The sequence below is a fragment of the Macaca fascicularis genome, chromosome 14 (assembly GCF_037993035.2).
Source record: "Macaca fascicularis isolate 582-1 chromosome 14, T2T-MFA8v1.1".
Lineage (NCBI taxonomy): Eukaryota > Metazoa > Chordata > Mammalia > Primates > Cercopithecidae > Macaca > Macaca fascicularis.
The window spans coordinates 115630824-115650305 of NC_088388.1; the positions used below are offsets into that span (position 1 = coordinate 115630824).

The following is a 19482-nucleotide window of genomic DNA, read 5'->3' on the forward strand; positions in this document are numbered from 1 at the left end:
CCACCTAGATTTTACTCGTGGCTGTGAAACTGAATCCACATGTTCTTGGCACTTTGACTCACCTACCCTGGCTTTAAAGCAAGACCCTTTCCCTATCTTATTACCTATAGATGTTACCCCTAGTGTCCTAATAGGGTTTGATCTAGGATGGAGGATTTTAACAGATTTTATTAACCATGTGTCATATGCTAGGGCCTGTGGAGCAAGACTCAGTTAACTATATGTAAGCTCCCATCCTGACACACTTTATGAAATGAGAAAGGAGCTGAGAGATACTTCAAGAGAAGGGTATGAAACTGAATAATGCCTTGTCATCAAAGGGCAGGAAGTATCTTAGCTGGGTTATCCCGGTCTGGCATTTGGTCCTCAGTCTTTGCAAGTTCAGAAACTCAGGTCATCATTTCCTAGGTGGATTCTGGGAGAATGCCTTACATCAATCAAACTCACAAGAGATTCAGTAGTAAGCCAGAGTGCCATTTTTTTTCCTTCACAATGGAAAATGAACCTGATACTGCAGTTTATCTTAACAGAGCACACCTACACTATGGGGAAGTCTAGAGACCAAACGATAGATCAGAGGGTTGTCTGGTAAACTTAGATTCCCAAGCCAGCTGGAAACATATCTAGAGATAATCTCTTAGGGTAGAATAGTTGCCTGTGAGAAGTTTGCTCAAAGTACTGAAGCTTTATAGTTTGAATGAGTCATTTGCTAACCTGAGTCTCCAAACACCTTACTCTCACCCTCACAGAAAATTAGAGATACAGGTATGGAAGTTAGTCCCACATGATAGTAAGATGCCAAAGAATCTGATACAGGGAGATGTCTGAAAGCAGAACTCTCAGAAACAAATTTAATAAAAAGGGAGGAGGCAAACTGTGCAAATAAGAAAGATTCAAAGTGAAGGGAAAGCCAAAGGTACAGTATCTGGAGAGCCAAGAGAAGGGTTAAGAAGAGATGGTCCACTATCAAAAGTGACAGAAAGAGATAACCTTTTCCAACTGGAAAATCACTTGTGACCTATGAGAATAGTTTAACAGAGCAATGAGAGTAGATGTCTGATTGCTAAGTCATCTCTAACTCATTCTTCAGAGTTAAGTTTGCAATAGGCTGGGCACAGTGGCTCATGCCTGTAATCCTAGCACTTTGGGAGGCTGAGGCGGGCGGATTGCCTGAGCTCAGGAATTCGAGACCAGCCTGGGCAACACAGTGAAACCCTGTCTCTACTAAAATACAAAAAAAATTAGCTGGGCGTAGTGGTGTGCACATGTAGTCCTAGCTACTTGGGAGGCTGAGGCAGGAGAATTGCTTGAACCTGGGAGGCAGAGGTTGCAGTGAGCCGAGATCACACCACTGCACTCCAGCCTGGGCAACAGAGCAAGACTGTCTCTACCAAAAAAAAAAAACCCGAAGTTTGCAACACAAAGCAGTAAGGTTTGTGATAACATCTTAATCAATGAACTGGTCTTTATTGAACAAATACCATGCAGTCTGCACCGCAGGAGTCACCTTTTGTTTATGAGAGGCAGGAAACTATAGTGCAAAGAGCACTGGCTGGGAAGTCCAGGGCCCGAGCAGCAGAGTGCTCACTGGTCCTTAACTTTCGGAACAACTGCAGAGAGCCTCCTGCCTCTGAATGAATGTGTTTCAACATTTGTAACTGAGAGTGGGGCTAACTGATCAGATACCCCCACTGGCTCTAACCTCACAGCTCTAGCATTTGCAGTTCCCTCTGCCAGGAAATCTCTTTCCCCAGCTACCCACACAGCTCACTCCCTGACCTCCTCAGCTTTGCCCAAATGTCAAATTATCACCTTCTTGTTCAGAAGATCTTCCCTACTCCCGCTTTCCTTGCACAACCCAGCCCCTTCCCTGCTTTACATTCCTCCATGACACTAGTCACCATCTGATGTACTGTTTTCCTCATCTGTTTACTGTCGTTTTTCCCACTAGACTTTAAGTTCCATGAAAGAGATTTATTTTGTCCTCTGTTCTGTGGTGTGCTTGGCATAACATAGATAAGCAAGCATCTGTTGCAGGAATGAATTAAATGCCAGCTGCAATCCCCAAATTACAGTGGATACGCGGGAAAATTTTCTTTGGGAGGCTGAATTCTAACAGCATATCAACAAGGATAGGGTCAATACAGAGGCCAGTGCTGTTTGAAAGTCATCATTTCAATGGTAACTCCTTCACTTGTGCTGGACTTGGTCTCCCCTCAGGAGACTCCTTTCCTGTTGAAAGTCAGTATTTTATATACTCGAAACCAAAAACCAAACTCCAGGTGTAACTTTATTCCACCTTCTCCAACTTCAGAGTTCTAACCTTAGAGGACAGAGCATTAAGTGGAGGGAGGGTAAGGACTTGCTATGAAAAAAGTGATAATGACATACCCCTGGTTCATTTCTGGGTTTCCTCCGAGGCCAATTCAAAACTTCCAAAATAAGGTTAAGTAACACAAGAGGCTCACACTTACATCACAAGCTGTTTAGAAAGTCTGACCCAGACCAGATGTCCTCCCCACCATGGGCAAGGGCTGGTGGGAAGGACACTCCCAGCCTTCTTCTGATACTAATAAATAACCTACAGAAACAGCAGCACTGGACGCTGGCCCTTGAGCCCCCCACTGCTACCGTTGTGAAGCCAGGCCTGCCTCATAGCCCTCTGTCTTCATGTCATTGAGCCCTAGCTCCTCATTTTGGTCAAAGGTGCGCTTGTAACGCTCCACCTTCATCTCAGGATCATCTTCAGGTGCATACACATTCTGCAAGGTCAAGGACAGACAATCAGTGCCACCGTGCCACTCCCCCTCCCTGCAGGCAGCTTCCAATTCCCACTTTCCCAAGAACATCATGAGTTTTGGGTTTTTCTTCTTATTTTTATTGGCCTCCAATTTCCCACGGCTAGACTGAACTAGTGGGTAGCAACAGAGCCCACATGCGCCAGGCATGGAAGACCCCAGCCCCAGAATCAGGGAACGATCCACCTATTTTGTAATATCTGCACCTTCTTATAAAAAGTATAGCAATGGTCTTAATCTTGGAAAGAACTTAGAAGTTTTGCCTGACCCATGGTAAGCATTCAATCAATGTTAAAGGCACATCAATCACCGGACTATCTCCTCAGTCAACTTAAAGCCTATCAGTTTCCTATCTTGGCCTCTGGACGAGGCACCATTTCTCCTCACTCCATAATCAGATGTACAAAATGAAAACTCCAGAACTGGGACAAGAGCTAGAATACAGTAAAAAAGGAGCCTCAGAGTATCCTTTTCTTCCCTTTTTTTTTTTTTTGAGACGGAGTCTCGCTCTGTCGCCCAGGCTGAAGTGCAGTGGCCGGATCTCAGCTCACTGCAAGCTCTGCCTCCTGGGTTTACGCCATTCTCCTGCCTCAGACTCCCGAGTAGCTGGGACTACAGGCGCCCACCACCTCGCCCGGCTAGTTTTTTTTTTTAGTAGAGAGGGGGTTTCACTGTGTTAGCCAGGATGGTCTCGATCTCCTGACCTCGTGATCCACCCGTCTCGGCCTCCCAAAGTGCTGGGATTACAGGCTTGAGCCACCGCGCCCGGCCCTTTTTTTCCTTCTTTACATACACTTAAAAAAAAAAAAATCCTCTCCCCCACCCCCCTCTTTTCTCCCTTATGTATCTTCTAACTTCGCCTCCTTGGTAAAAAGCAGTCCTTTTAGAATCAAGTCTTTCAGTTTCTAGGGAAATGATACATATTCAAGGAAGATCAGAAAATGTATCTCTATGAAACATCAGGGAAGGTCTACTATACCTGCAAGTAACTGTTTCCTGCTGGATCATCCATAATAAAGTGAGCCTTCATGTTACCTTCGATGATCTAAAGGAGAGAGAGAACACAGCAAGTAAATTTTACATAACCTCTGGTAAAAAGGGGCTATGTCTGCCAGACAAGAGCCAACCCAATTTATATTACAGAATCCCCAAAAGTTTTAAGAATTGGTGAAATTAGGTAGCTCTGAAAGTAGAGGGGAAAGGATCTAAAACAAGGACTGTTAGAAAAGCCAACATCAGCAAGCTGTGGACTGGGGGGTGCTGGCCCAGTTGAAGCTAGAGGGAAAGGAATCAAGAACAATGAGGTTAAATGAATGTAAGCTTATGGGAAACAGAATACATACACACCCTAGCCCCCTTTCCACAGCTCTCAGAACACTGCCAGCCAAGCCTTTACCCTCAGGCCAGGAAATGCAACAACCACAGAGTGGAATCTGACTAGCCCAAGAGGAAAGACCTAACAATTCTGTCATTGGAGGCCACCTCAACAAAACAACTAAGCTAAATTCCCCTGTAATAAGCCCCATGTCAACAAGGCTTACCCCCTACTCAGGTCTTTAGTCAGCTACTTGTAAGAAGACAATGATTATCAGACATCTGAGCAAAGCCCTTAACATTGAAAGATGGGAAATCAAATGGGAAAAAAGAGGATGCAAGGAGAATAAAATGTCAAAAAAGATCCAACATCAGTATCAAGAAGCGCTATATAAATTACATGCTCAAAAAATTTAAAAAATAATAATAATCTTCAAGAAGAAAAAAATATTACATCCTTAAGACAGGATGCTATTTTTTAAAAAGCTCCTTGGAAAATAAAAGTTTTAGTGGAAATGAAAACGTCAATTGAAAGGTTGAAAAATAAAGTTGAGGGAATCTCCCAAAGTGAACAAAAAGACCAAGAAACCAAAAATAGAACAAAAAAAAAAAAAAAGTAAATTATAGAAGACCAGACAAGTAAGTCTAATATCTAAAATCCAGGAGTTCTCAGAAAGGACAGAAAAAAAAATCAGAAAAAAGATAATCTTCAATAGAATCATTCATGAAAGCTTCTTAAAACTGAACCACATGAGTTTTCCAGACTGAAAAGATCCACAGATCCACCAAGTGCTTAGCCCAGTGGGTAAAAATTGACCCACTCCGGCCGGGCGCGGTGGCTCAAGCCTGTAATCCCAGCACTTTGGGAGGCCGAGATGGGCGGATCACGAGGTCAGGAGATCGAGACCATCCTGGTTAACACAGTGAAACCCCATCTCTACTAAAAAAATACAAAAAACTAGCCGGGCGTGGTGGCGGGCGCCTGTAGTCCCAGCTACTCGGGAGGCTGAGGCAGGAGAATGGCGTAAACCCAGGAGGCGGAGCTTGCAGTGAGCTGAGATCCGGCCATTGCACTCCAGCCTGGGCGAAATAGCGAGACTCCGTCTCAAAAAAAAAAAACAAAAAACAAAAACAAAAACAAAAAAAATTGACCCACTCCAAGGCACATCCTGAAATTTTTTCACATCAAAGAAGACAAAGAGATCACAAGACTAGGTCACATATAAAAGACCAGAAATCAAAATGGCTTCAGACTTCTCAACAGCCAAACTGGAAGACTGTAATGCAATGTCTTTGCCAAACTGGAAGACCGTAGTGCAGGGTCTTTGAAAATTATTTCTATCCTAGAATCCTATTCCCAGCCAATAATCACTTTAGTGTGATAACAGAATAAAGAAATGTTCAGACGTGGAAGGTCCCAGAAATTTTATTTCCCATGTGCTTTGTCCCAGGAAGCTACTGGAGGAGATGCTCTAACAAAATAAGGGAGAAAAACAAGAAAGAAGACATGGAATACAGAAAACCAGAATAGGGCCGGGCGCGGTGGCTCATGCCTGTAATCCCAGCACTTTGGGAGGCCGAGGCAGGCGGATCACGAGGTCAGGAGTTCGAGACCAGTCTGGCCAACATAGTGAAACCCTGTCTCTACTAAAAATACAAAAAATTAGCCACACGTGGTAGTGTGCGCCTGTAATCCCAGCTACTCGGGAGGCTGAGGCAGGAGAATTGTGTGAACCCGGGAGGCAGAGGTTGCAGTGAGCCAAGATTGCGCCACTGCACTCCAGCCTGGGCAACAGAACAAGACTGTTTCCAAAAACAAAAAAAGAAAAAGAAAACCAGAAGAATGCCCAACACGATGGTTAGATGTTCAAAAAGTGGCAAGACATGAGCATGCAGCCTCTTGTTCACTGGACCCTAAGTACTGACTGGCCAGTGACCTCTTACCTGGTCCATCTTCTGGCTAAACTCCTGCAGTCTCTCTTTCTGGCAAGGATTGGAACTGTCACCCAGTGTGAAAGGATTTTTGGTCACCTGCAATAAATGATATCCAAATTGTGTGAATACTGGCTTTATATTTGTTAGGCCTGACCATAAACTACGCAGGGGGTGGCAGTGGGTGCCCAGTCAGGGAAACTTGGTTTCCATTTAGACCACACCACCTTTCTAACCAAGGCAGTCGCTACTAGGAGTCTATGGGATAATGTGCCAAGATAACAAAACTGGCAATGTAAAACAAAAACCGAAACATGTTCTTAGAATGTGATCTCTAATACTAATTTGGAGAAGAAATGCAAAGAAAAAGTACAATTTACAAATACAAAATGCCCAACAGAGAATCAAGTGAAATAATTCATCAAGAAGATAAATATTTGGGCTAAGTCAACACATGTATGTTTTTTATGTTGGGAAGTTTTAGGTGCTTAGAAGGACCCTCATCACCTAACTTTCCAGTAAAATAAATGACTTCTCCAAGACCACAAAATAACTATGAAGTCCCAAAGTTAGGCCTGGAATTTCCATTCAACATTTCCCATAAACTTATCTTCACAATCCAAAATAATATTTGTCTCTTCACAATCCAAAATAATATTTAAGTCTCTTAAACCAGCTTTAAGGCAAAGAAACCCACAGTTACCACCACCGAAAACTAGGATGTTTGAAGTTTTCCAGTCCTTTTTCACACAGCCAAATTGCTCAAAGATGGTTTACACGCTACTCAGGTGACTCACCAGTTCTCGGATGTCTTTCAGCAGCCCTTCCAGGGTGGTGAACTTGCCCCCAAGGACGGCCATTCCCAGTTCAAATTCTAGCTCTGGGATTTCCACACTGCAAGTCTCAGACTGTGAGATGAGAGGTCAGTTTTAAGCTTTAAGTCAGAAGCAAAGAAAGCCAACCAGAGGCCTCCTGCTCAATTAATACCAGTAGTGATAGACTGGGGACAAGGGCAGCTGTCCCAGTTTTCTCTGACTCCCTTGTTAAAGCTTGAGACTCACTCCTGTCCATCTGAACCACGGGAATGGATCCAACTTAATAAAGGGAAACTCAGTCATAGTTTCAAGCTGTCGGGTATCCTGTCATTAGGGGACAGAGAAGAGGACCCAGAGAAACACTGGAGGCCAAAAAGCTACCCAGTCATCAGAAAGAGCTAACAGGTCACCTTCTACATCTGCAATTCCAACCTTGGATTAATCCCCTCTGCTCAGGGGTCCTCAAAGCCAGGGAAGTAGGAGATGCCTCATGGCCCTGAACATTATTCCTAAAAGACAGCTTCACCTAGATAGAGACAGCTTATCTAACTTAGGAGGAGGACACTGACTTTCCCAAGCTGACTGTTACCTTGAGGAGGTCTCTGGTCATATCTGAGGGATCTGTGATGTGGAGGGTGATCCTGGTGCCCAAGGGTTCTACTGCTCCTCCAGATTTCACCTGCATAGGTAACAGTCAGGGGCAACAGAGAGAAGACCTGAGCCTATCTTGGTACCCAGGAGACGTGGAGTGTAGGCTTAGACCTCCAATCAGTTAGGCCCACTAATAGCTACCAAAGAAAGAGCCTTCTAAACAGCAGTCACCCAAACCAAAAACACCAAGAGCTGGCCAGGAGCAGTGCCCAACCCTGGTAACATGCCAAAACCTCTCCCAAACTGCCAACAAACTCTGAATTTACCTTTAAAAAACCTGACTCTTGGGGTTGAAAGAGACTTTTAAGCATTTATTGCAGTCCTTTCATCCACTGCATCCAATGAGTGTCTCCTTTATAATATTCTGGTTAAAGAACTGAATTAGCTTATACTCAGATACACTCAGGAGAAGGGAATTTATAATTCTCCAAGGCAGCTCATTCTATTTTCAGACAGCTCTATTGGGTTCTTCATTGTGAAGTCTTAAGTCTGCCTCACTGAACTTCCACACCTCTGAGGAGTGGGTCAAAAGATTTTTCTCTTATATCATCAACCTTTAATATGTCTTAAACAAGTTATAGAATCTCTAACTTTTCTTTTCTAGGCTACTTCCCGTTCCTTCAAGGGCTCTTTACCCTACACTAGACCTAAGAAAAAGACCCAAGCTGCTCTACACCCCCTGCCCCCAAGTCCTGAAGTATTTAGGAAGAATGATAGTTAAAAGGGGGTTAACCTTAAGCTAGTCTTCTTCCCAAATAATGGTGCCCACCCACCTCATTGGTTCGATGCCCACAGTTCTCGCAGTTGGTAGCCATGATGATAACCTCCTTAAAGTGAGGGATTTCTGGAAAACGGAGTTAAGGAAATCTACATCCAGGTGAACAGGACCACCATCTGGGGAAAAACAAAGCCAAACCCCACACAAACATATGCTGGTCCCAGAACTGCAGGAAATATTCACAAGAGGCAGCCCACAGAGTGCTCCAGAAGAGGGCAAGTTCCCAACCCATGACGATCCCTGTTCACACATTTGAAGGCATGGCTCAGACCACATACACACAGTCTAGTGACCATGGCCTAATTTTCTCTTTGAACATAAAACCCAAGGTACACAGTCTAATCAAAGATAATATCCTCCTTATTACTGGGTATAACGTATGTGCTTTCCTTGAAAGGGATGCTCCCAGCCTAATTATAATCTTCATGCCTGAGTCAGAGGAAGAGCAACCCAACTGCTTGGCAAAAGATACGTACTAGCTTCATGTTGGTCTGAGCAGGGGCATTGCATTCTGGGCAGTTTGTGTTGAACTGGAGCACCTGGAACACAACATTGGGACAAAGGGTGAGCCCTCCCCGATGGGATGTTCAGGCTAAAGACACTCAGTTGGTATGCTGGTGGTCATCTATGTTGGTGACAAGGAAGACAGATGCTGAACAGCATCAGTCTCAGCCCACAGCTCTGCTCCTTCCTCACCAGTAGCCAATGTGACTCACTTCATTTCTGAGATCTTCCTCTTCTGGCTTCTCTGCTGGTGCTTCTTCCTAAAATGGCAAAGATGCACATCGCATGTTGGCAGGTATAACTCAGTGTCCCCAACACCCTGCCCTGGAGTGGAAGAAAATGCTCTGGCTCACTTATGTCAGGTGCTACCTCATCAGTTAGAGAAACCACAAAGTAAAGCCCCAACCAAGGGAAGAACAGGGCTTAAGATAGGATCACAGCCACTGCCATCCTTTCTGTGAAGTTTACCCAAGTCCTGGACATGAGCAAGATGAGAAGCACAAACAAGCTGAGATAGGGCACACAGAGCAGCAGCAGCAAAATAAGTTCCACTGACTCCAAGCAATCCAGAGTGTGCGATAATTCCAGAGCATTCTTCTGGATCCTTTAGTCCACTTACTTGGAGCCCCAGCATCTCTTTCTGATGTTGGGTCCGGTTGTAGTGTGTGATCACCAGGGAATCATCTTTCTGAGGAGCATGTGGGTTTTCCACAAAGCTGTTCCCTGAGGGATCATCAATGATCTAACAAATGGGTGAAGAGAGAGTCATTGCAAAAGGAAATCATAAACAATCCTACATCACCTACTATCAGACCACTCAGGCACCACAGTGGAAAATCCCAGCAGTCTTAATAGTCCTTCCTCCCCTAATCGAGGGCAACTCCAGTCTCTCAATACTCACCAGAGTGAAAGGGGAGGCTACTTGCTTTAGCTCCTTCAGTTTGACAATGAACTCATCAATTCTTTCAGCTGTAGCATCTTTGTTTGCCTGCCGTGAACAGAGAGTAAAGCATCAGCCCTGGTGGTGTACTTATGCCCTGCCCCTCGTCATGCCCATGTTACTTCCATTAGGAAGTCACCACCTGTCTCAGTGTGAGTGGAAACTTCAGGCTTCATAATGAGATGTAGCAAACAAGCCTGAAGTTGACGGGTGGTGACAGGCAAGCCTCATTTTTCTCATTCATTCAACCATTTAGCCCAGCCACTCATGCCATGTTAGAGATATAATAGTAAATATATCAGTCCTCTCATGGGACTCCCCAGTCAATTAAGGAGACAAATAACTAAAGATGCAGTTATAGTATGCAGTTATAGTATGCAAGTATATTACTTGTCATAATAAATATAAGAATGCAACAGAATACTCAGGAAACACAGATAACCCAAGGGGATTAGGAAAAGCTCTTCAGAGGTAACGTTATATCGTCTGTCTGATGAGGCCTGAATATATACTGAGAGAGGGAAGTGGAAAAGACAATAATTACAACATATGCAACATCCTAGCAGCTCCAGCACCACCATATGCTTACCCAGCAAGTTTCCAAAATTTAGTCAGAGACTATTCAGACACATGGGACACTCTATAGTCAGACACATATAAGCAATTATTCCTTGAGCCGCTACAATCAGAAAACCCCAGCTTACCCTTCGTGCAGGCTGGTCCTGCTCCAGGCCAGAGATAGCACGGGTGATCAATCCTTCAACAGTGGTCAGAGCTTGTGAACAACAACAAAAGACAAGTGTGACTTAGCCTTAGCTCTGCTATCAAGTGCCTGTATGACCCTGGGCAATTCACTTGAACTCTCTGGGTCTTAATTTCCTCATCCATAAAATGAGAAGGCCAGGTGCAAGGTTCCATTCATGCCTGATAACAGTGATGCTAAAATTCTATAATAAACACACTATGGTATTACCATTACTTTCTACCATCTCGAGCTGTTTGACCTAAGCTTTCTACTCATGATAAACCAATGAAAATCACAATGATTACATGGTAGAACCCATACACAAACCATTAGACCTGGCACCAGGGGGTTTGCAAGAAAGCGGGTAAGATTCTGGCTACATGTGAATAGCCCAAATACTCTGATTTTAAACTTACCTCCTTTCTGGCTAAAGGCAGGAATTTCAAAATCTAGCTCAGGAATCCTTGTGGTAGCAGAGTCAGTCTTCACCACTTCTCTATTCATGTCCTGGGCAGAAAGGAATACGTTCAGTACAAAGAGGCTGCAGAACAGCTTCTCCTCAAGTAATAACCAGACTGTCCCCTTTCCATCAGACCCCAGCCCAGCTGTCTCTCCCTCTCACCGCTCCACAGGGTCCAGACTGCTCCTTTCAAATAGTACAGGTGGTGTGAGCCAGGCTGTCCAAATGGTGAGAATACTATTCATAACAACTACTGCTCATTTCATATGCTCAGACATTTACGAAGCATTTTCACAAATCTTATCTCACCTGAGCTGATGACAACACCAGTACCATTTTACAAAAGAAACTAAGGCTAGGAGACATAGGGGGATTTATTTAAGATCAGACCGCCTGGACCCGAGCTCTGACCCCAGTCCCCAATCTCCCTCTAGAATACTGAGGTACCTGCTCCAAGGTCCTCTCACCTCCGGAGCCCTGACGGTCAAAGTGTATCGTACTCCCTGGTCCTGGACCCTGCCTGCCGACTGAATCTCCGTGTTGTTCCAGCCACAGTGCTCGCAGGAAAAGGAGCTGACGATTATTTCTCTGAAGAAGGGAATCTTGGTGAGCAGGAGGCGCGTCATGCCCTGGTGAAGCAGAAAGCAGCGAAGGAAAAAAAATCAATGAAACTCCCGTTCCCCGCCCTACTATCTCCGGGTGCGTCTCGGGGTCCCCGGCAAGGCCCACCTGGCTGGGTCCGACCCCCGGCTCGTCCCGGCCCAAGCCCTACCCCCCCGCCTCACATTGCAGTAACAGTTCATGCATAGCGATTCGATCTCAGTGGGCTGCTGCTCCTCGTCCTCGGCGCTGATGGGCCGGAACAAGTGATCAGCGGCGGGCGGCGGGGCCAGGGCGGACGAGGGGGCGACAGCAGCCCCCGGGGGCCCGGGTTCCACAGCCCCGCTCGCCGCCATGGCCACCACGCGCAATTTGGACCTCTGCTTCCGACTTCCGCCGCTCTAGCGGCCCCACCCCTACCGTCACTTCCGCCAGCTGCCACCACCCCCGCCTCCCTTCTTAAAGAGTCCGCAGACTCCGGGCCTTTGGGGAACAATGTCGTCAAAGGCTCCGGGTTCCCAGGTTTATATGGCTCGAACCTTCCATCGCCAGCCAGATCCACCTCAACTCAGCCGTCACTTCCCCCAAGACGTCCTCTTAGAACCAGGGCAGTTTTTTGCTCCTTCACAATAGCTCCACCGCACCGGGTTCTATTGGTCCTTACGTCGGTAGAGCCTTGAGGACAAGGGGCCGGACTTGTCCCTGGGGAATCCTGAGACGGTGCGCCCGGAGCCGGGATGCTTGGTTCCAGTGTTGGGCCACATGCTGCTTGCGTGCTAGGTCCCCCCTCCGGGTGGCTCAGCTTTTTCCCCTCTCTCAATCCCTGAAGCCGGCTGTCCTTTTCTGTCCTTCCCACTCCCTATTCTGTCCTCATCACTACCTTCCCCAATCCCAGCCTCAAGTACACAGCCCTCATTTTCACTCCCACCTCCTCCCATCCCCACCATAGCCCACCCCCTTGACCCATGCTTTTCCAGTTTCCTAACAACAACAAAAACACCTTTTATTATTTCTACCTTTCTAGCACTTCTTCTCTCCAGGTGCTGGGTCCACAACCCAGTTCTATTGTCAACATCCAGGGTGTCAGGGAAGACCAGCCTGCAGGCATGATGAGCCTACATATGTGTGGGGTCTGTGCTACGGGGTTGGGGAACAGGCAGGTGCTGAGAACCCTGGGACAGTAGGCTGAACTGGGAGGAAAGGGGGCCGGACAGGGCAGTCCAAAGACAAGAGACTGTGTTTACCCTTTCCACTTCCTCCACCACACCGCAGTTTCAGTTCCCAGGGGATCTATAGGGAGCATTGATGCTGCTGAGTGAAAGAGTTTGAGAGTCCCAAGAAGAGAGTCCAGCATAAAAAGAGGCCATTTAAACTCTAGAACAGCAGGAACAAAGGAAGCAGGCAGCCCACCTCAGGAATTTCAGGTCCCCCAGGGCCACAGGTCTTCCAGACACAGCCTGCATTCCATGCACACTGTCCTGTGGGGAGCAGGCTAGTGAATAGTGCAGGTGCGGAGGAAGGGTCCGTAACTCAGGCCCTCCCACCAGGTGTGACAGACAGCGTTGTCTAGCCAGGATCCCTGAAGCAGAGCCCAGTCAGAACCCCTTTGACAGACCTGGACTGGGAGGGGGTCGATGAGAAAGAGCAGCAAGGGAATGGAGTGGGTGATGGGTGTGCTTTGGGGAGAGTGGTGAGGCCACTGCTTTCAGACATGGTCCAAATGAGAGTCACACCAGGCAAACTTCTATCATAAACATCTATTTCATTTGAGCCAGAAGTCTAGGCTTCAGCTTGGGAGTCCAGAGGGAGGGGCTGGAGATGGGGAGAGCACACATTATGCTCCCCAGAGGGTTTAAGGAGCTCCCACAGTTTGGAGGGTTCAGCCCCTTATTTAGGTGTAGAGCTATGTCAGGAAACATGGGCTCTGCCCTCTCCTATCACGGCCCCCACTTTTCATACCCACCAGCATCAGAGCCAGCAGGGATATTCACACACCATCACATGTTGTCCCCATGATATTCTCCTCTTTCTCCCTTCTATTCCCCTGATAGCTGCCATGGCAGCCCTGGTGAGACAAGTGCTCCTCTCTGTGGACCAGCTGTAGCAGTGGCCACCAGGCAGCCAGAAGTGACCAGAGCCAAACTCCAGGACGCAGTGGCACAGGCTTCCAGCATCACAGCAAACAGGCTTGCAGATACTCACCCACACGCATGGTGCCTCTCCCTCCCTACTCCCTCCCCCTTGAATGGAGCAACTCATGAGCATTCCCAAATGAGCACTGGAAGGCTGGGTTTGCAAAGCCTGGTGAGTGTAATGCATCCAGATGGGGGAGCCGCAGGAGGCTGGATATGCGGGAGACAGCAGCCCCTTTGGTGGCCTCCCTGTCCTGCACAGGACCTTCCGCCCTCCACCCAACAGGCCGCTTTCAAGGACTGAACCATGCTAGAGGCTCAGAGCCAGGGCTCCCCAGACAAGGAGCTGGGAATGGCCCTGGGCAGGTAGACCCTCAGGGCTCCCCCAGGTGGCTGTGGCCTTGGTCATGAAGGCTGTGAGTGATGTCTTCCCACAGGTCATCCAGACGGGCCTGCAGCTTGCTCAGAACCTTGCCACTGTCCGTTTGTTGAAACTCTGGGGTGAAGGCGCTGTGGCCTGGTGGAGGTGGCGCCAGCTGCTGCTGGACTTCCTCAGTCTCCTGGTCGATGGCCTGAGTGAAGGCAGCGATCTGCAGGTAGGTGTCCTGGCGGAAAGCCTGGAGTCGCTGGCGCACCTCTTCCGAGAGCATCTGGGGATCTGGGCCGGCCCCCTCCTCAGTCCCAGTGCCTGCAAAGGCCCTGCTGAGCTCATCGCGCAGCTGGTCCAGGTTCTGCTGGATGCGTGTGTGCAGGGCCTTGGCCTTGAGCGTGAGCTTCCGGGAGAGCACCTGCACGCAGCGACTGAGGCGCGCGGGACTGGCTGGGGCGTGTGAAGCCACCCTGCGGTGCAGCTCCTGCACGTGGCGCCCGATGCCGCTCACCAGGCTCTCGGCGTAGGGGTGGAAGAACTCTCTGAAGCGGCCAGTGTGGTTCACCACACGGCTCTGTAGTTCCTGCAGCAAAGCCCGCGCCTCGTCCACGCCCCCCAGCAGCTGGGCCTTGGTGTCTTCTCCCACCACGCGCAACTGCTCCTGCAGCTCCTGCACGCGCCGGGCCACCTGCTCCATCAGATCCATCGTGTAGGGCTTCAGTTGCTGCCGCAAGCCTTCCAAATTCCAGCCCACCAGCTCGTGCGCTTCTGCCATGTAGGGCTGGAGGCGCGCCTTCACCTCCTCCAACTCCTCCTGCAGCTGCTGCCGCATGCCCACCGGGTCCTGTGGGAGCCGAGGAGCCTCGCTCCCACTCAGAGGCCTGAGCTTTTCCAGGAACTTGTTCATATTGTTGAGGTCTTGCTCAAGGCTGTCTTTCAGGCTCCTGGGGAAGGGGACAGATATCCAGGTCATCAGACTGCTAGCCCCCATCATCTCCTTTATCCCCAAGTCATCGGTCACTGATCCTCTGGGGGAACCAAGGACTCAGGGCGTTGGCCCCAGAGTCGAGGGCTGTTGTCCTAACCCTGGCCAGTCACAACTCCTCACGCACGAAGCACAAACACATCGCACATGCAAATCCAGACCTACAACACTCTACAAATAAACATAGATGCGCCACATCATCCTTTGATTCTGGGGACTGCAGCGGGCGTCTTCCCGGTTGATCCCAAGTCCCGCGCCTCAGTGGGCAATGGGGCAACAGCTATGGAGTTGTCAAGATGGGGGCTGCAGGCAGAGGGCGCTGAAGAGCCCAGGATGGCCGGGATCTGCGGGCAGAGCTAGCACCGCTCCTTTCCTCTGTCCCAGCAGCGGCCACAGAGGTTGAGGCAGCAGAGGCAGGGCATCATGGCATGGTCCAGCTGTCTCCTCCCTTCGCCTACTCCCCTTCCCCTGGACACTCACGCGGGCTCGCGGGCCATCTTCTGCTGATGGATCTGCTCCACCCTGCCTTTGTCCCCGCTTGTCTGACTGAAGTAGTCCCAGAAGCCTTTCCGTGCCTGGGTGGCCGAAAACGCTGCGGAGAGGAACTAGGTAATCAGGGCCTGGGCTCTCCTCCCCAGGGTGGACAGGGCCCTCAGGCCAGCCTCCACCCACACTCCCACGTTGAAGTCAGGGTCGGAGACCCACCTGAAAGAAGAGCCAGAGCCCAGGTGAGCACGGCAGCCATGCTTGCCATTATCTGCTCTGAGAAGACAGGTGGAGGGAGGCCTGGTTAGGGGAAGAAGCAGAAGAAGGGACATGGTGCAGGTGACTTGCCCAGGGGACCTCTCCAGGGGCAACTGCCTGAAATCCTGTTAACCCTTCCTTGGGCTGGGGAGTACAGAGCTGTTGGGGCTCAAGAGGACTGACCTAGGTGAGTCAAGGAGGCTGGGTGTCTTCCTCAGACATGGGGAGAGGGCGTGCCCCTGCCACCTCAGTCAGGTAGCAGGGAGCGTGCTGCTCTAACCCCTTTGCAAAGGTCCCAGACCCCAGGAGCAGCTCCCTAGGCCACTTCTACCACCTCTCCCCTGCCCACCTGTCTCCCTCCCTCCCATTTCATGGTGGGAAACGCTGAGCCATAACGAGGGCAAAGATACAACTCTGCCAAAGTGTTCCAAGAGGACGTCTTAGGGGCCACCCCAGGCTCGCCCCTGAGGCCACCTGCGATACCCTGCCTTAGGACTGTGACCCCCATCCCTCTGCCCCAGCTGCTCACCTGCTCACGTCTGGGCACAGAGAGCAGACATTCTGCTTTATACTCCAGGGCCCTGAGCCTCTGGCACCAATTGCTCTGAGTAAATACCACGTGGAAGTTCAAAAGAAGTTGACCTCAGCTGCCTCCCAGCACTCACCTCCTGCCTTTTCCCTGGCACCCAGAGGGTTAATGAGTGCCCTGGTATCAGGGGCTACCCCAGTAGAGAAGTGCTTCCCAGAGGCTTTACTGGGAATGGGTCTGAACTCTTCACCCAGTTTCCCCCAAACCCCATGACCTTTAACCTTCCCACTGACCTGCTGGCTGGCCCACCAATAGAGAAGAACCTGTATGTCTGCCAAGGGCCCCTCTCTTACACAACTACCCAGAGGCACTGTGTCCCAGCTGGCAAGACGGACAGTGTCCAGCTGCCAGCCAGAACCTGAGCAGCCCCTGACAGCTCCACTACAGGCTCCTCAGGCATCCTGGGGAGAGCTGGCATTCACAGGGTTAAAGACCCAACCACGTCCCTCTTTGTGAAATAATCCTGGAACAAGCAAGGGAAGCCAGGCAGGGTGAAGATGAGATGGCAAGAGACATCTGGGCCAGGGACTCTGAGCCCCAGGAACTGGAGTGAAAGTAGGATTTGCCCCATGGGGAAAGGCTGAACTCCACCAGCAGGGCCTCTGAGGAGAGCAAGCCCAAATGCTCAGATCTTCTCTGATGACACACCCACTCCATCTACTGTACTCATACACACACGTTCACAAGCTCCCAATTCTTGGTCCTAAATGCATCTTGAATCAATCTCCTCACCTCCATTTCCACTACAATCATTGCACCAGTTGTCTGTCACTTTGATTACATTCATAGCCTCCAACAGGTCTTTCTGCCACACTCCTGCCCATTTAATTCATCCTCCACTGTGGATCATCCTGACTTATTTCCAGTCTCGTCTGCTGCCACATAAAACCACAGCATTCCCTGAGCCTTTATACAGGCTCTTCCCTCTGCTTGAAATAGCCTATCCCCTGGTGAATGTATATTCATTTTTTAGAGTTAGTTTGTATTAGTTAGAATTAGACTTGGCTGCAAGGGACATATATATGTGTGTATATGTATACACACATATATGTTACATTCTTGCATACATATATGTATATGTGTATGTATGTATATGTATGCATATATACAAAAAATTAGCATATTTTTTGTATGCATATATACAAAAAAAAAATTAGCCAGGTGTGATGGCACACGCCTGTAATCCTAGCTACTCGGGAGGCCGAGGCTGGAGGAGTGCTTGAACCTGGGAGGGGGAGGTTGCAGTGAGCTAAGATTGGGCCACTGGACTCCACCCTGGGTGACAGAGCAAGACTCTATTTCAAAAAAAACAACAAAAAAAGAAACCTTTGGCAGAGAAAATTAACGCTTTCCAAAGATCCATGTACTGTGCTCTACTTCCCAGACTCCTTTGCAATTAGATTGGGGTCATACAGTTAGTTCTGGCCAATGGGCTGTGAGCAGAAGAAAATGGGTTACTTCTGTTTGAGGATAATGAAGAGTGGATGTGAGTTCTCCATACTTTTTCCTTCCTTCACCTACAGTGGAAGCAAAGAACTCCAAGCTGGCACAATTGCAAGAGGGAGAGGGTCTATATTCTGAGTTAGTGCTTGGAGCAGCACCTCCCTCCTAAAAGAGGGGCAAAGAAGTAGAAGTATAATCAAAATAAAGAAGAATCACAGAAAGAAAATATATTAGTTAAATTATATATGGCTGCTCTGAGAGACCCAAAATAACAGTGGCTTACAGAAGTTAAAAATGTGTATTTTCTCCCATACAAAACTTCACTGGTATGGAAGCACTGCTCCACAAAGCTGTCCAGGGTCCTAAGTTCCTTCTGTCTAGAGGCTCTAATATCCCTATGTGTTTCCCTTGTCCACATGATCTAAGATAGCTTACCACCATGTCCACATCCAGCCACTGGAAAGGGGGCAGGGTGGAGGAGAAGAGAGTGTAGAGTGTACCCTCTTTTCTTTCTTTTTTTGTTTGAGATGGAGTTTCACTCTTGTTGCCCAGGCTGGAGTGCAATGGCACAATCTTGGCTCATTGAAACCTCCGCCTCCCGGGTTCAAGCGATTCTCCCACCTCAGCCTCCCGAGTAGCTGGGATTACAGGCATGCACCACCATGCCCAGCTAATTTTGTATTTTTAGTAGAGCAGGGTTTCTCCATGTTGGTCAAGCTGGTCCCGAACTCCTGGCCTCAGATGATCCGCCCACCTCAGCCTCCCAAAGTGCTGGGATTACAGGCGTGAGCCACGGCGCCTGGCCACTCTTTCTTTTAAAGACAAAACCTAACTTCTTCTCCCATCCCACTGGTCAGAACTACTTGTAAGGAAGGTTAGGAAATGTCATCTTTGTTTTGAATGGGCCTGAGCTCAATGATCAGTTAAAAATCAGGGATTCTACCCTCATACCTTGCTGGTGGGATTGTACAATGGTGCCGTTTCTTTGGAAAACAGTCTGGCAGTTCGTTAATGGTTAAACATGGAGGAGCTCTCCTATGACTCAGCAATTCTACTCCTAGGTATAAAACCAAGACACATGAAAATACACATCTGCACAAAAACTTGTGCGTTAATATTCATGGCAACATTATTCATAATAGTCAAGAAAACGGAAACAACCCAAATGTCCATCAACTGATGAATGGATAAACAAAATATGAGCTATCCATATAATGGAATATTGCTTGGCAATAAAAGGGGTTGAAGTACTGATACCTGCTACAACACAGATGAACCTGCAAAACATTATGCTAGGGGGAAAAAGCCGGTCACAAAAGACCACATGTTGTAAAATCTTATTTGTATGAAATGTCCAGAAAAGACAAATCAGTAGAGACAGAAAGTAGACTAGTGTTTGCCTAGGGCTATTGGGAGGAGGGGAGGTTGGTTGGGAGGAAATAGTGAATAACTGCTAATGGGTGTGGGGTTTCTTTGTGGGATGATGAAAACAGTTCTAAACTTAGATTGTGATGATAGTTGTACAAATCTGTGAATATACTAAAAACCATTCAATTGTAGTGAATGTTACGGTATGTGAATTACATCTCAATAAAGATGTTTCTAAAATCAGGGATTTTATAACTGAGAAAGAAGGGAAGAATAAAGTTGCAGAGGTGACTTGCAGCCTCTGCTACACCAAG

General features: G+C 48.2%; 2 protein-coding genes across 6 annotated transcripts; both read right to left on the reverse strand.

Moving 5' to 3' along the window:
- Nucleotides 1-2277: 2277 nt before the first annotated feature.
- On the reverse strand, nucleotides 2278-14838 carry ZPR1 (ZPR1 zinc finger). 5 transcript variants are annotated; one of them, XR_012423727.1, is made up of 14 exons: nucleotides 11723-11932; nucleotides 11405-11566; nucleotides 10894-10984; nucleotides 10437-10507; nucleotides 9694-9780; nucleotides 9412-9534; nucleotides 9005-9052; nucleotides 8765-8827; nucleotides 8284-8404; nucleotides 7449-7538; nucleotides 6842-6952; nucleotides 6057-6143; nucleotides 3778-3843; nucleotides 2278-2762 (listed from the first exon to the last, which is right to left on the reverse strand). XR_012423727.1 is itself a non-coding variant. In XM_005579726.5 (14 exons), the coding sequence occupies exons 2-14, from the start codon at nucleotides 11561-11563 to the stop codon at nucleotides 2628-2630; spliced, it is 1206 nt and encodes a 401-aa protein (XP_005579783.1). In that variant the 5' UTR covers nucleotides 11564-11566; nucleotides 12077-14838; the 3' UTR covers nucleotides 2278-2627. The 5 variants fall into 5 exon arrangements, 4 of the variants coding, with proteins under 4 accessions (XP_005579783.1, XP_045226906.1, XP_005579782.1 ...); XM_005579726.5 differs by lacking the exon at nucleotides 11723-11932 and adding an exon at nucleotides 12077-14838 and having other exon boundaries at nucleotides 8284-8354; nucleotides 8761-8827; XM_045370971.2 differs by lacking the exon at nucleotides 11723-11932 and adding an exon at nucleotides 12554-12664 and having other exon boundaries at nucleotides 8284-8354; nucleotides 8761-8827.
- APOA5 (apolipoprotein A5) lies at nucleotides 13280-15789 on the reverse strand. The gene is made up of 3 exons (XM_045370973.3): nucleotides 15730-15789; nucleotides 15505-15616; nucleotides 13280-14983 (listed from the first exon to the last, which is right to left on the reverse strand). The coding sequence occupies exons 1-3, from the start codon at nucleotides 15776-15778 to the stop codon at nucleotides 14044-14046; spliced, it is 1101 nt and encodes a 366-aa protein (XP_045226908.1). The 5' UTR covers nucleotides 15779-15789; the 3' UTR covers nucleotides 13280-14043.
- Nucleotides 15790-19482: the final 3693 nt, after the last annotated feature.

Coding starts and splice junctions, on each gene's coding strand:
- ZPR1 (XM_005579725.4), bottom strand. CDS start 11,893: ATGGCGGCGAGCGGGGCTGTGGAACCCGGGCCCCCGGGGGCTGCTGTC. Junction 10,985..11,404: donor TGACCGTCAGGGCTCCGGAG/GTGAGAGGACCT, acceptor CTTTCTGCCCAG/GACATGAATAGAGAAGTGGT. Junction 6,144..6,841: donor TGAAAGACATCCGAGAACTG/GTGAGTCACCTG, acceptor CATTTATTGCAG/GTGACCAAAAATCCTTTCAC.
- APOA5 (XM_045370973.3), bottom strand. CDS start 15,778: ATGGCAAGCATGGCTGCCGTGCTCACCTGGGCTCTGGCTCTTCTTTCA. Junction 15,617..15,729: donor GGCTCTGGCTCTTCTTTCAG/GTGGGTCTCCGA, acceptor TCCTCTCCGCAG/CGTTTTCGGCCACCCAGGCA. Junction 14,984..15,504: donor AAGATGGCCCGCGAGCCCGC/GTGAGTGTCCAG, acceptor CCCCTTCCCCAG/GAGCCTGAAAGACAGCCTTG.